Source organism: Ipomoea nil, unplaced genomic scaffold (genome assembly GCF_001879475.1).
Source record: "Ipomoea nil cultivar Tokyo-kokei standard unplaced genomic scaffold, Asagao_1.1 scaffold2565, whole genome shotgun sequence".
In the NCBI taxonomy this organism is placed as follows: Eukaryota; Viridiplantae; Streptophyta; class Magnoliopsida; order Solanales; family Convolvulaceae; genus Ipomoea; species Ipomoea nil.
In genome coordinates this window covers 1,413,074-1,428,008 of record NW_017618993.1, presented here as the reverse complement: position 1 = coordinate 1,428,008, position 14,935 = coordinate 1,413,074, and the positions used below count along the sequence as shown (strand labels likewise).

General features: G+C 35.5%; 1 protein-coding gene and 1 pseudogene across 1 annotated transcript; one reads left to right on the top strand and one right to left on the bottom strand.

Annotated features, from left to right (window-relative positions):
• Positions 1-3,708: 3,708 nt before the first annotated feature.
• On the bottom strand, positions 3,709-7,512 carry LOC109153945 (annotated as a pseudogene).
• Positions 7,513-13,071: 5,559 nt separating this feature from the next.
• On the top strand, positions 13,072-14,004 carry LOC109153944. The gene is made up of 2 exons (XM_019301833.1): positions 13,072-13,546; positions 13,880-14,004. Exons 1-2 carry the CDS (start codon positions 13,072-13,074, stop codon positions 14,002-14,004), a joined length of 600 nt encoding a protein of 199 aa, XP_019157378.1.
• Positions 14,005-14,935: the final 931 nt, after the last annotated feature.

The window sequence follows — 14,935 nt, the reverse complement described above, 5'->3', positions numbered from 1 at the left end:
GGATGAGATTATTTGGTTTGCTTCCCATCTTGACAGGCACCGCAGATAGTTGATTCGACTTTCATCTTGGGTAAACTACGAACACCTTCTACTTTTGCAAGTTTATCAAGGAGTCTATAACTTAGATGACTCCTTTTTTTTTTTTATGCCATAGCTCGGCTTCATTCATGCTGGTCCTGCAACAGAAGATATGTTAGTTAGAATATAGCAATTGTCAGTTGACTTTTTACCTTCGATAACGCATTGATTTGTTTTGTCCATCACACTGCAGCTATTTTTAGTGAAGCATATGTTCCAGTTTTGGTCGCATAATTGACTTATACTGATAAGATTAGCGTGAAGACCACGGACAAGCAACACTTTTTCCAGTTTTGGCAAACCAGCAACATTCAGAGTGCCTACGCCAGTCACCTGACCTTTGACACCGTCACCAAAGGTAACTTCACCTTTACTGGTATTTACGTTGTTAAGGAATTTGACATTTCCTGTCATGTGACGGGAACATCCGCTGTCAAAGTACCATTTCTCTTCTCTTCCTGCACTTTTAGAGTGAAACGAAACAAACGAAATATAATCAGTCTTTTTAACCCAAATTTGTTTTGTGAACGGTTGTATGTTCTTGTGCCTGAACTTCTCGATCCTTTGATCCTTGTAGAAATAGTAGCATTCAGGTCTGGTATGACCGCGTAACCTGCAATAGTGGAAAACGGGATTATATAGTTTATAATGTATCTTATTTGCGCTTACTGTACCATAGGAGCGTTTCCTTGTGCTGGACTCAGGGATATCTTCTGGATCAGGTCCAGATGCTTTGACAAATACTGTCTTATCTTTGGAGTTACTTCCAGTGAAGCCCAAAACAAATTTTGCAGAAGATTTCCTGTCGGAATCAAGAATCTTATCAAGTGTTGAAGTGGTATCCATCATTTGGATTTTTCGCTTGTAGGTGCTAAGCTCCATTTTCAATGTCTGTACTTCTTGCTGGCGTTTTTCTTCTCGGTCGGCTGCTTCCTTCAGTAGTACATTGCCAGTTTGTACTTTGTTTTGTAATTTTTCTTCTCAATCAGCTGCTTCTTTAAGTAAGACATTCCTATCAGCTACTTGAGTTTGATATACTTTATTGGCATTGGTTACAATCTCTATCTCACTAGCTAGTTTGCAGTTCATTTTTCGTAAGGCTTCCCATTTGGGATACAACTTATTAAACTCAGCTTCAAAAGGTAAAGTATTTAGTTCCACATCTTCTGCAGAGACATATTCACCACCTTCTGAGTCTTCAATGGGTTCTGAACAGCCAGTGACTCGTGCCGTAAATGCAACAAAGTTACCCGAGATTTCTTCGACATCCGATCCAATTGTATCAACGTTAGGCTCGTCATCACTCCAGGTAATGGCTGACATAGACTTTTTGCGTCGAAGATAGGTAGCACACTCAGCTTGTACATGTCCAAAGCCCTCGCACTCATAACACTTGATTCCTTTATTGTTGGGTCTTTCTTTGGACTGTCCTGGACGTGAGACAGACAGTTTGAAGTTTGACGCCCCTGTCCTAGGCGCAGCTTTGCACGACGTTGCTCCCCTTTGTGAATTTCTGTTGCGTGTGTTTTTGGATACCTGTTTCAAAATTTTGGAAAACTGTTTAGTCAGGAATACAACTGTATCATCACTACTTTCATCTGAATCGGATACAACATTATTTTCTTCAGTGACAAATGCAACATTTTTTTGTTTTTTCGTATGATCAGTTAAGATTTCCATTTCATATGTTTTAAGATTTCCCATTAACTGAGTGACCGATTTATTCACCCAGCCATCATGCACTTGGATGGCTGTGACTTTCATTCGAAACCTGAGAGGTAGAGATCTCAGTATTTTTTTAACAAGCTTTGCTTGCGAGAATGGTTCACCAAGGACCATTGCACGATTCGCGTGTGTGAAAGTCGATGATTGACTCATCCTCATTCATGAGAAGCTCTTCGAATTCCGACTGGACCAGTTGCAGTTTTGACTGTTTTACCGATGTCGTTCCTTCGTAAGTAGACTCAGGAGCCTCCCAAGAACCTTTAGCTGAAGGAATACCTGCAACAATTGAGAACTGACTTTCATTCATAAGAGAATAAATTGTGTCTAAAGCCTTATCATTGTTTCCAGCGTTAGTTATCTCTGTTTGAGTCCACTCAGTCTCAGGCTTCGCTACTTCTGTTCCGTCAGTGCTGGAACGAGGTTTGGTGGGATGTGTCCAACCTGACACCACAGACCGCCACACGGCTTCACCTTGAGCTTTTAGATGCGTACGAGTGCGAGCCTTCCAATAGGCGTAGTTGTCGCCGGTCAACTGGGGAAGGACTTTAGTTCGATCCATTCTGTAACACTTAACACCCCGTGAGATCAAACAAATAAGCGATAAATAGATAAATAATAAAAGCCGCTGAAGAGATGAATTCAAGGGGCACGGAATCGCCAGATCGATAGACAAATAAATTAAGCCTACAGGCTCTGATACCAATTGAAATTGCACCGTGACACTTGAAAAATAAAAGCAATGTGTTTTTACTCGTTAATTAAGTTATGCACCAGTTTCATTAATTAATTAGACTCGTTTAAGCAAGTGTTAATAATGAAAGCAGAAAGCATAAAAGAATGTAAAAACACAAAGGAATTGTTACGCAGTTCGGAGCTCCTTCTCCTACGTCTGCGGGGAAACCCACGTCTGCCCAATCCACTATAGATGTTCACCAAAAGGAGTATTACAAGAGGTAAATACAGATGGCCTCCAGCCTTTACCACTACCACTCTTTCTAACACCTATCCAGGATTGACACACGAATACCCGAACAATCTTCACCAGATGCTTCAGCAGTACCACGTACTGATCATGTAGTACAGATTAAATATTCTTAAGAATTAAATAATAAAACACATTTAAATGGGAAGCTTTGTAAATCAGATGTGAGCTCTTGAATTGTTAATCTCAAAATTGGCAACTTTCCTCTTTGGTGTAGTAGCTAATATTCAAACCTCATTCTGATCCTTAATATTAGCTCCCTTTTATTCAAATAAATCTCAGCCACATGCTTTGCTCCCTTTTATTCAAATAAATCTCAGCCACATGCTTTTGTTTGAAAGCTTCCTTTTGTGCGTTGTTGATTTACCAATGCATACCATCCACAGATTTAGATAAATAGAATTAATTCTAACAACTCTAATTAATTCTAATAACAACACTAATTAATTCTAACAACAACACTACTAATTAAAATAGCCAATAAGGTTTAACATGTAGAATAATTTTACACTGACACTCTGCATCTTGAATAGGACAACAACATATATTAATACAGGACAACATATATTTTCATCAAAATTTTGTTCTAAATTATCACTTTTTCTACCCCAAAAAGGGATGAACTGTAAGCTCATAGAGTTCACTATATTAAAGAGTTTTGGCTATACAATGGAGTACGCGGGAAATTTTTTGAGCACAATTCTGGATTAACTTGAGAGTGAAAGGGTATGTTGTATGACCTTGTTTGGAAGTAGCACAAGAATAGCTGAATTGAAGTAGAGAAAATGTTGAATTAACTAAATAATAATTTTCATATATTATTGAATTAAAATATATGGATAAAAAAGACTGAATTAGTCTTCTAATCTAATCTAAAATCTAAACATAAAGGCCTTCTTATCTAATCTAATCTAAGCCAACACACTAACAAGTAGCTTCAATGGCAAGCCTTCTGATTTTGGATTTGCATGTCGTGGTTGGGAAAAGGGCTTCAGAAACATTGAGAGTGCACTTCTCCTTCCCCACACAAGCCGATTGAATCACTGGTATGGTGTCGGTTGCATCACAATGGCTTGTTTCAAAGGAGCCGCAGCTACCTATTGGTTCACCAAAGCTACCAAACTTGATCTTTGAGATCTTTCTGCCTCCTCCTTGGCAAGACAATTCCATTGTGTTTCCTTCTCGTACATTGGCACATATGCTTCCTACTGACACGGTTTGCACCCTAACTTCTTGAGGACGACCGCCCATCTCTTCGAACAATACCAATTGGTTGTTCCCAGTCTTACGTAGGAAGGAACGTGGAACATGGTACCATCTTTGTGAAGGTTTTCCACACCCGGTTACACATTTTGATCCACCTTAATTTCCACGATAGTCACATTGAGGGCAGCCATCGGATTTGGCAAGGAAGGATGGCCAGTATCTACCAATGTTATGTCCATTCACCCAAGCAATTCCCTTCCCCATTCCTGTCAAATCCAACACCACAGAGTCTTCACCTGCTGGGGTCTTAAAGAATGTCTGCAAGATCCAAAATGAGCACAAAAGTTACATACAAAGTTTGTGTGTTAACAATGGGGAGAGTATGTAATGTAATTAACGGTATGGATTCAGTTACCTTGTACCAAATAAACATTCTGTCTGTTTGGAAGTCGGATTCATGCCATGTTAACTTATTGTGGTCATCAAGTTCAAAAAGTCCTTTCTTAATTCCATGTAGTCCGACCATATATGTCCATGTGTTCTTTGATAAATCCATCCCTTCACCATATGGTTCAACTAGCTTAACTGGTCCAATAACTCCTTGTCCTACCTTTTCAAAATATTGTCCATAATTCTACCAAGAAAACACAATGAAGAATTAGGGAAAAAGAATAAAGTTAAAGATTATTTAAAAAATTGATGGATGTAATGAAAAAACTCTTACTGGTAGTCCGACAGTCTCGCTAAGTAAAGAAATTGTGTTGATATCTTTTCGGAGTTTTACATTCCTTTCAAATGAAAATGTAAACTTTCCATCATCTTGAGCCCACTCAGAACCTATGTGCTTGTTGTTAAAAAAGGCATGGAGGACATGGCTTTTGGTATTAACTTCAAGAGTAAGCTCTTGACCCAAAATTGGATTGTTTTCATCTATCTTGAAACTGAAAGAATTAAAACACGCAATACTAATCAATTAGTGATCAATTCTATAAAAAAAATATAAAAAAAATTGCAAAATATACATACCTTGTCATGTACCACAAGTAATCAGTAGTATCATTTGTTACAACTTTCTGATCGAACAATTGTTTGGCATCAAGAGCATCTATCAATACTGAGCTTTGATTTTTGTGACCATACTTGAGATGCATAACAGTTTCAGGCCTATATGACCATTTCAATGCCCCTTCACTTAGCTTCTTTACCATCACAGTTGTTTGAGCATTAACCTACAACAAAATAATGTCAATAAAATATATTAAAATTATTACTTACATTCATGAATATTGTAGTAGATGATGTTTTATAATAAGTTACTCACCCGGGCTGTATTATAAACTTCGGTTTTGCAGTCAGGGAGAATTGTGACAGACCATGCAGGAGTGGTGTAATTCTTGCCTTCAAAGGTGATGGATATGTCATCTTTGTCGTTTGCATTTCCTAAGAAGCATACCCTTTTCCCATTGTATTCATACACTGTTGACTGAAAAATATAATATAGAATGAAGTCATTAGATTCATTAAAAATTGAAAAAAAAAAATTAATTGGTATTGGAGAATGATCAATTATAATGAATTATAGCACTTACAGACATCATCCTTCCATAATCTGTAGTGTTGGTTGCATTGCCATACAAAAGTACATCCTCCAATGAATATAAAAGGTTATGGAGTTCCTTGAGATGCCCCCACTTTGGTTGGTTCACATTGCCTAAATCATTTCCACAATTGCATTAGTATCAATAGATCAGAATAAGATCAGATTAAAGTTTGGTAATTAAAACATTACCATATTCATCGAGGGGAGCATTGTAGTCATATGTTGTAGCAATGTATGGTCCACCCGATGTCCTTCCGAAATTTGTTCCACCATGGTACTAAAAGATGAGAAAGTAGGTTAATTTGGGGAAGCGGAGAAGTAATAATAGACAAATTTTTATGCCTAACAATACATATTACACCATACCATGTAATAGTTTTGTAGAGATCCACCATATTGAAAAAAACGAGCAACAGCAAATGCAAGATCTTCGGCAGGTCTGTTGAGTGTCTCTATCACCCCAGTTCTTAAAGCTTACATATTTTTTAATCAAAATTATAAGTGTAATTAAAATTTCAATTAATTAGATAAATAAACAAAATAAAATTAAAGCATACTAACCAGCCACTCCAATTTTCAGTCCAAAATTTAGGGTTATTGTTCTTAGGCCAGAATTGATCACAATAAAATCCATTGCAGGTATTAATCTGCATTTTTGACCAAGGAAATTAAACTAAATATATATAATTATATTACCAAAAAAATATAAAAATAATTTTAAAAAATAAAAATTACCATAGTTTTTGGGAGCATCATCCTCTTGACACATGATCCAAGGCACTCCAATATTTAGAGAAAGAGCAAAATCCGCACACCAATTTATATACTTCTTTCCTTCTTCTCCGTAGTGCGATATAATATTCCCATACTCATTTTCAATCTATTATTTAAAAAAAAAATTATAATAATAAATATTTAAGTTTGAGGTGAGAATTTAAAAAAAAAAAGATTAAAAATTCAAAAAAAATAAAATAAAATCACAAAATGGCAACATTACCTGGGCAAGGATAATATTTCCCCCTTGGCTAGCAAAAAGTTTCTCTCCTTTTACCATGTCTACAATTTTCTTTGTGAAGATTCCCATCTCCCTCTGAGCAAAAAAATCAATTTTTAAAAATTTGAAATGCAATAATAATAATAATAATAATAATAATAATAATAATAATAACAACAAGAACAATAATAATACCATGAATACTGCATTGTTGGTTCTGAAAGTTGTGTTTGGCATGTTGTATAACCACACAGGAAATCCTCTGAAATTTAATACATTACAGGACTTTAAAACCTCCTAAATATTTATAATGTTTATGAAACAAATATCATGATTGACATTTACCCAAAATTCCATTCTGCACAAACGTATGGACCTATTCTTAGCATAGTATAAAGCCCTTCATTTTTTACTGCCTTGAGAAACTGTATCAAATCTTTATTTCCCGAAAAATCATACTGTAATATTAAGTAAACATTAAAAATAAATTATATATAAACACATATTTCCAAATTAATTATTAAAAAAATATTAAAAAAGATTCCAATTTCAACCTCTCGGTAATTAGGTTCATGAGCATTCCAAAAAACATAAGTTTCTATAGTGTTGAGGCCACCATCTTTTGCCTTTTTGATCAAAGAGGGCCACATCTATATAAATAAACAAATTTAAGATATTAACAATATAAAAAGAATATTTAAAAAAATTATTTTAATAGAGTATATAACAAAATTGAGAAATACTTGAGCTGTGCTACGAGGATAGTGAATGGAACCAGAAATGATGAGTTTTCTCTGACCATTAATTTGTAAGGCGCGATTATCATATGTAACTTGTAAAGCATCATAAAAAGGTAAATTGTAAGAAAATATAGTGAGAGCAAGTGCCATGAAACTAGTGAGTAAAGATGCCATTTTACCAAAGAAGAATAAGAATAAGAAAAGATTGGAATGAATTTGTTGTTTTAGTATTCCCCTATTTATAAGAAGGAATTGAAGTATGTAGATAACTATCATGATCTAAATAATAGCTACTTTTACTAAGTAAAAATGTATTATCTTTAAATTATCTTTTAAAAAAAATTCAAAAGCCTAAATTATCCTTATGTCAAATTTGAATAAGATTTTTATCACAAAATTTATTTATTTATTTTTAAATCATTGAAAGACATCAAAAGTAATAAAGGCTTATAAAATATTAAGTATGAAATTAATTAATAAATAATTTTTCTTATTTTGTTCCTTTTCTAAGAGTTAAAAAATTATTATTTTTTCACTTTTTTTAAAAATCCATTTTTGTGAGAGATAACGGTGTCTCATAAATAAATTATACTGTGTAGATAATATTGTTCCAGATGATATAAAATGAAAGAGGGCTAGCATAGAAATAAAAATTTAAAAATGGAAGATAAGATGTATAGTTAATCAAGGAGGATTAATAAACGCATAACAAAAAGCAAAATAGAACGGTTCATTTAACAAGTGCATCCATGCTCCATGCCTGGGGCGTTCAAGTGTCCAAAAATTTCCCCTTCTACAATCTCCCCACCCTCATATTATAAGTAAATAAACGCATAATAATAATTTGATGAAATATTATCTTGACATAATGCAAATAATAATAGGAATGCCTCAGGGCCGGGGGCTTAGCTTTGTCGTCTGACGGGAGGCGGCGGTGTGAGGAAAACCGTTGGAAATATGTATGAGAAAAAAGTCCAAAGATGATGGAAGGTATAAATTGGATTCCTTGTGCGTGTGGGCTAATTCTGCGGCTACCTCCGGGGGCGGGGGTCCTGTATGTGGGCTTAGAATTAATTAGTTCAGCAAAGGTGTGATCGTTATAAAGAAATATATGCTGCATTATCTGGTACTAAAGAGACAGATCGCAGTTCAAAGACCATCTATAGCGCAGTGGACATACTAATACTGGAATGCATGAAAGAGGATTTGTAAGCTCATAGGGTTCATTTTGGCAATACTTTCTCATGAGTAAAGCTAAATTTTGGATTACCTTCAATGTGAAATAGTTTTTTTATGTCATACGGAAAAGCTTACGAGTGTGTTTGGTAAATAGTTGTTAGTTGATTGATTAGTGGGTTTGACTAGTTGATAACATTAGCTGATTGTTGGTAAATTAACTGTTAGTTGATTACGTCGTACAAAATGACTTTATCAAAAAGCAGTTTTGAGCAATTTTTTGAATTTGTATTTTGGAGAAATAAGTTAATACAAAAAGCTAATTAGTCACTCATATTGGTTGTTTAGCCAAGTCAAACACTAATATTGATCAAACAAACCAAAACTGATTGATAAGCTAACTATTTTACTAAGCAGAGTAGAGTTTTACAATCCTCTCTTCATCAGATTATTCAGAAGTTACTGAAGAGTAGAGTTTTATCCCTAGCACGAGACATAGCAAATATGTGTGATTTTGACATGACTTGGATAAAAATGTATTGATCCAAAGCCCTAGACAAAAATGTGTAAAGTACTAATGCCATGACTTGGTTAATATACATATAAAGATTATAAATGGGATGAGGGTGGGGTGAGGGGGCAGCTGCCCCCCTGCCCCCCCTTTGGCTCCGTCCTTGCTGAAAAGGGCCATTGGAGATTGATATATAGTATTTGATTAATATAAAGGAGATGGATGATGTAAAGATTAAATATAGAAAATATATTCTATTAATCTCTCCATACATAATTAGGGATGTATATATATTATATCCATTCCATATACATAGGCTAGATATTACGTAGATTTCCTTTATTCATTATTTTACCGTTATATTGTTTTGTATATATATCTCTCTTTACTTGTGTTTTTCATTATCACATATGGGAAATATATTATAATTCCATTTATTCTTCTGCTTACTCTTCTTCATCTCTCTCTCTCTATGCACACAGTGCATTTCGTGGTATCAGAGCTTTTTTTTTTCTTCTTTTTGATAAATACTCATCATGTCCCAACATTCATCCAATACATCATTTCCCACAACTGAAACCTTAACTCCTTCCATTGTTCTACCACCGTCAAATGACACCCATGTTGACATCGAGAGCCCTTCTTTCCTCCATTCCTCAGATGGCACATGCACTACTCTTGTTGTCATCCTTCTCACAGGCATTGACAATTATTATCCTTTGTCCCTTGCAATGACAATTATATCGTAACAACCCAAAATTTTATTTTATAAATCCAGTATTAAGAAATTTCAAAGTAGTTTTTTCATCCTATTAAAAATTTTAAATCGAAAATTCCAAAGTTTTCGGGTACTTCGCGTACCAAGATTTAAATCGAGAATTTTACCCGAGTGAGACCGGGAGAATTAAAAAGGAAATTTTGAACAAGTGTTCATCCATATAGTTTTTAGGAAAATTCACTTTCCACCCCAAAGTAATTAAGAAATATCATTTCTAGCCTATGGTTCATGATACATGGTGAACCACAAGACATCCAAAAATCTCTTATAAAGTCATCTTTTAGCTTGGGGAAATTACCCCTTTACCCTCAACCAATCATTGGGTATCATCTTAGGGTTTTGAACCCTATATAAACCCTTCATTCCATCACATTTTCCTGATCTCATTTTCATTGCCTCTTCCTCACATTTGTCTGCCAACATCCAAGGAGAAAAGCTTCAACCTAGTAAGCTTGTTCATCCTCCTTTCTAGCATCATTTCCCTTCTAGTTTTCTTTCGTCTTTAAGAATATAGGCTAAGGATAGAAGGTGTGTTGGGAAGTGTAGGTGGTGAAGGAGGCTCAAGCTAGACCAAGAGGAAGAAGAGATCCAAGCAAGAAGTCTAGACTACAAGAGGTATAACCCATGGATTCCTCTTTAGATTTGGCTCTGTGAAGCCTAGTTTTGAGTAGAAATGAGTAGAAATTATGAGCTTTTGATGTGTTTATGCTTAGAAATGCTTTGGTATGTGTTTATGAGTTGTTGAGATTGTTTTGGAAATATTTGGACAAGTTTTGAGGGCCAAATATGTCCAAAAAAATTTGACATATTTGGACAAGTTTTGAGGGCCAAATATGTCAAGCATATTTGTTAATGTATACATGATTTAGAAGCATGTTATAGAGCATTTGAAATTTCACATGAGTCATATTTCAAAAATGCATAAAGGGCCAACGTGAGTCCAAGAATACTTTTGAAAACCATAAGCATGTGGTATATCATTCTTTGATGCATTGAGAAGTAGTAGAATTGTTGCATGCATGAGATTGATGCATGAGAGATATATTTATGTATTATCTATATTGGTGAGATTTTGGAGGATACCGTTTGGACTATATTCCTCTCGGGAGATATTTATGGACATTGCGGTCCCAAAGTATGTAACGCGGCGTATTCCCACGTTACGAGGTTGGAAACTTCCCGCCGGGCTTGGAATCCTGGTTAGGGGGTGTGCACACTAATAGTTCGATACCTGATTCCACAGAGTTTGAACCACGAGATTGGTTCCGTAGACGGTAGGAGATATTGGGTAGGAATTATGCCGTTCCCGATGGGGTAAGTCACACTTCTGTGAAACCCTAAGCCGTCTACGAGTATAAGAGAAAGAAAGAGAGTCAACAGAGACTCAAGAAAGAGAGTCATCAGAGACTCAAGAGAGAGAGTCAACAGAGACTCGTTTATGAGAGTCAATATAGACTCGATAGAAAGAACGAGAGTCAAGAGTGACTCGAGAAAGTAACAAAGAAACCTCCACAGAAAGTACCCTATTTTATATATGAGTGTATGATTATATTATCGCACTAGATTGCATATGAACATGAGTATATTGTTGCACGAGATTGCATATGAAAATGAGTATATTGTTGCACTAGATTGCATAAGAGTATGAATGTATTATTACACTAGATTTCATATGAATATGAGTATATTAACACACTAGATTTCGTAAGAGTATGAGTGTATTATTACACTAGATTGCACAAGAGTATGATTATATTATTGCACGAGATTGCATATGAACATGAGTATAATGTTGCACTAGATTGCATAAGAGTATGATTATACTGTGGCACTAGTTTGCACGAGAAGCATGATCATAATGTTATATATGATTGTTTGTGAATAGAACATCGTAAAAGATTGTTTAATAAGAAGTTCAGCTTGAGAGGTTCCTTGAGCATGATTATTGTGATGTAGTAGAAGTTCTACTTAATAAGCTATGTGATAAGAGTGTGATAGCATGTGAACACGTGTTATATGATCTTTAAACATGATCCTATCTGTAAGCATGAATTACTTGATAAGCTATTTGAGAAGTCTATATGTATATGAATATACGTGATTAGTTTTATTCATATATAAGCATGCCAACTGATATTATAGGGTGCAAGCCTTTAGAAAGAATATGATAAACTAAAGATGTTTTGAGATTAGCTTATTGCTATAAAGATATCAAATGTTTTCAAAGTGTATGCTAGAATGTTTTACAGGGTTGAGTGTGGTTATACTTAGCTTCGTGCTAACAGGTGTTTTCATGTTTGTCTATGTGTTGCTTGCAAAACTCCTTTCATGTGGGCCCAACAGTGAGAAGAGATCGAGTTAGATTAGTCTCTTAGTCTGAGCTGTCTAAACTCTAGTTCTATTTATGATTTCTTTATGGATTTAGACTTATGACCCTATACTTTATGATGATGTTTGTAGACTGTTTTGGGGTGACGTATTTCCCCCTTACTTTTCAGTATTTACTTTAGTGCCCAGACTTAATCGTATGTTATAGTTTTACCCCTTTAACCTGTGCAATCACCAAGAGTGATGGTTGTGGCGGTGACACCCTCACTACTTTCATCTAATTTTCCGCTGCTTAGATTATGTTAATGACTGTTTAGAGAGATTATTAAGAGTTAGAAAAGTGGGGTGTTACAAATTGGTATCAGAGCGGTACGAACCGCGGGAAAACTTAGGAAGTTTGACCCTTAAGATTGGGTATAGAAAATCTAAGTGAAAATCCTAGGAAGGACAAGTTGAGGAAAGACCTTTAAGTTGAAGTCTTAAGAAAGACAAGTTAAGATGAAAACTCTAAGTGAAATCCTAAGAAGGATAAGATTAGGGAAAGAGCCCTAAGTTATGAAAACTGATATGAGAAGGACACTAAGTCCAGTAACCGAGTATGTGAATCAGAGTTAAGAGAAACTCTAAGTGTTAGTGGGAACACGGAGAGATCGTGTTTTCCTTTGTGTTTGCTTAAATGTTTATGCTTTATCAATGTGTTTAAAGTACTTGTTTCTATCTTTTGAAAGTGAAACACAGACGTTTTTCAGTGAGAAGCTAAAGTGAAAGTTAAAAGTTGAGATTGTGTTAGTGACTGTTTAGAGAGATTATTAAGAGTTAGAAAAGTGGGGTGTTACAGCAATGGCCCTAAAAGGAAGAAACAAGTTCTGTTTTATTGATGGCACCGTACCCTTCCTATGCCACCTGCAACTGATTCTCACCATGCTCGTTGGCACCGAGTAAACAATATCGTAATGTCTGGGTTGCTAAATTCCATCCATCTCTCACTCAGCTACACTGTTTTATATGCTCCTAATGATGCTACTATCTGGGCCGATCTCAAAGAGCATTTTTCTACGGCAAATGGTCCTCGTATTTATGATCTTGAAAGGCGTATTGCAACCATCAGGCAACAAGATTATTTTATTCTACATTATCATAACATCTTATGTGCACTATGGGATGACTTGACTCTGCTTGATCCTCCACCAGTATGCACATGCTCAGCGCAGACTGCATATGCTTCTCAAATGGAGCGGCGCCGTTTATTCCAATTTTTGATGGGTTTACGCGAAACATATACCCAAACACGCAGCAATCTCCTTCTCAAAACTACCATGCCAACTGTTAAAGCAGCTTATAGTTTACTACTCCAGGATGAGACACAACGGACAATTTATCAATCTAACTCTCCAGCAAATTATGTAGCTTTGCAAACTAATGCACATGGTAAGTCTTCTTTGTCTAGTAATGTTCCTTGGTCCTCTGTTGTTCCACCAACAGTTGACACATCAATATTGGGTAAACACCCACACCACCTTTACAAACTACTGGCCAAACTAATGAGATGACACCAAGCTTCGCTAATGTTGCCCACCAACCATCTAATCGATCCACCCAAACTCGTTCAAGGCCGAAATGTACACATTGTGGACTGCTAGGCCACACCCAACAATTGTGTTATAAGCTTCACGGGTATCCTCCAGGGCACAAGTATTACAAAAAAAGGCAATACCAATGGCACCCCAACATCCATTCTTACACCTCCACCACCAATTACAGGTTCCATATCTTTAGACTCAATCCAACAATTGCTTCAACTACTTCGTGAGGTAAAAGAACCAAAGGCGAATCTTGCTGGTATATCTCTCACACTTGCTTCTATTTTTAATGCATCAACTGAATGAGTTATTGATACTGGCGCCACTGGATCATGTATGCTTTAATTATTCTCTCTTTAATTCACCACCTATCAATGCTTGTCATATGTGAACTATATCAGTTCCAAACGGAGATACAGTAGCCATTCATGGCCTTGGCAATACTACAATATCCAATAATTTAACTTTGTTTAATGTTTTTTATGTTTCAACCTTTAAATTCAATTTATTATCTGTGCACAAATTTGCCAAAGATTCAAATTCTAGCATTATTTTTTTTCCTAACTATTGTGTTTCAGGACCTTTTCAACGAAGACGGAGATTGGTCGGGGCATGGACGTAATGGGTTATACTACCTAACCACAACACCCTCACATGCATTACTCACCACTACATCAAATACATGGAACGCTAGACTTGGTCATCATTCTCATACTACTTTTCAAAAATTAATTCCAATATTAGGTTGTTCTGATTTTCCAAGACCCTTGTGATATTTGCCACATGTCTAAACAAACTTACTTATCTTTTCCAATTAGTCGTACTGCTACTACTGCGTGCTTTGATTTAATTCATGTGAACATTTGGGGAAATATTCTAACCCCACTAGGAATGGACATCATTATTTTTTTGATATTGTTGATGATTTTTCAAGAGCTACATGGACTTATTTGATGATGTTTAAATCTGATGCTTATCTATTGCTTGTTAATTTTTTGGCATATGTTAAAATCATTTTAATACTTGTGTTACAAATTTTAGATCTGACAACGGTGCAGAATTTACACAAACTGCTTTTTAAAATATTTTATTACAAGAGTTAATACCATCCGACGGTCCTTTGAGTATAGTGATTTGCAACGTTTAGTCCTAAACTTTCAAATTGACCATCTGTGGTCCTTCGACTTTCAAATTTAACCACCCATGGTCCAAGTTAACCACCCATGGTCTTTCGACT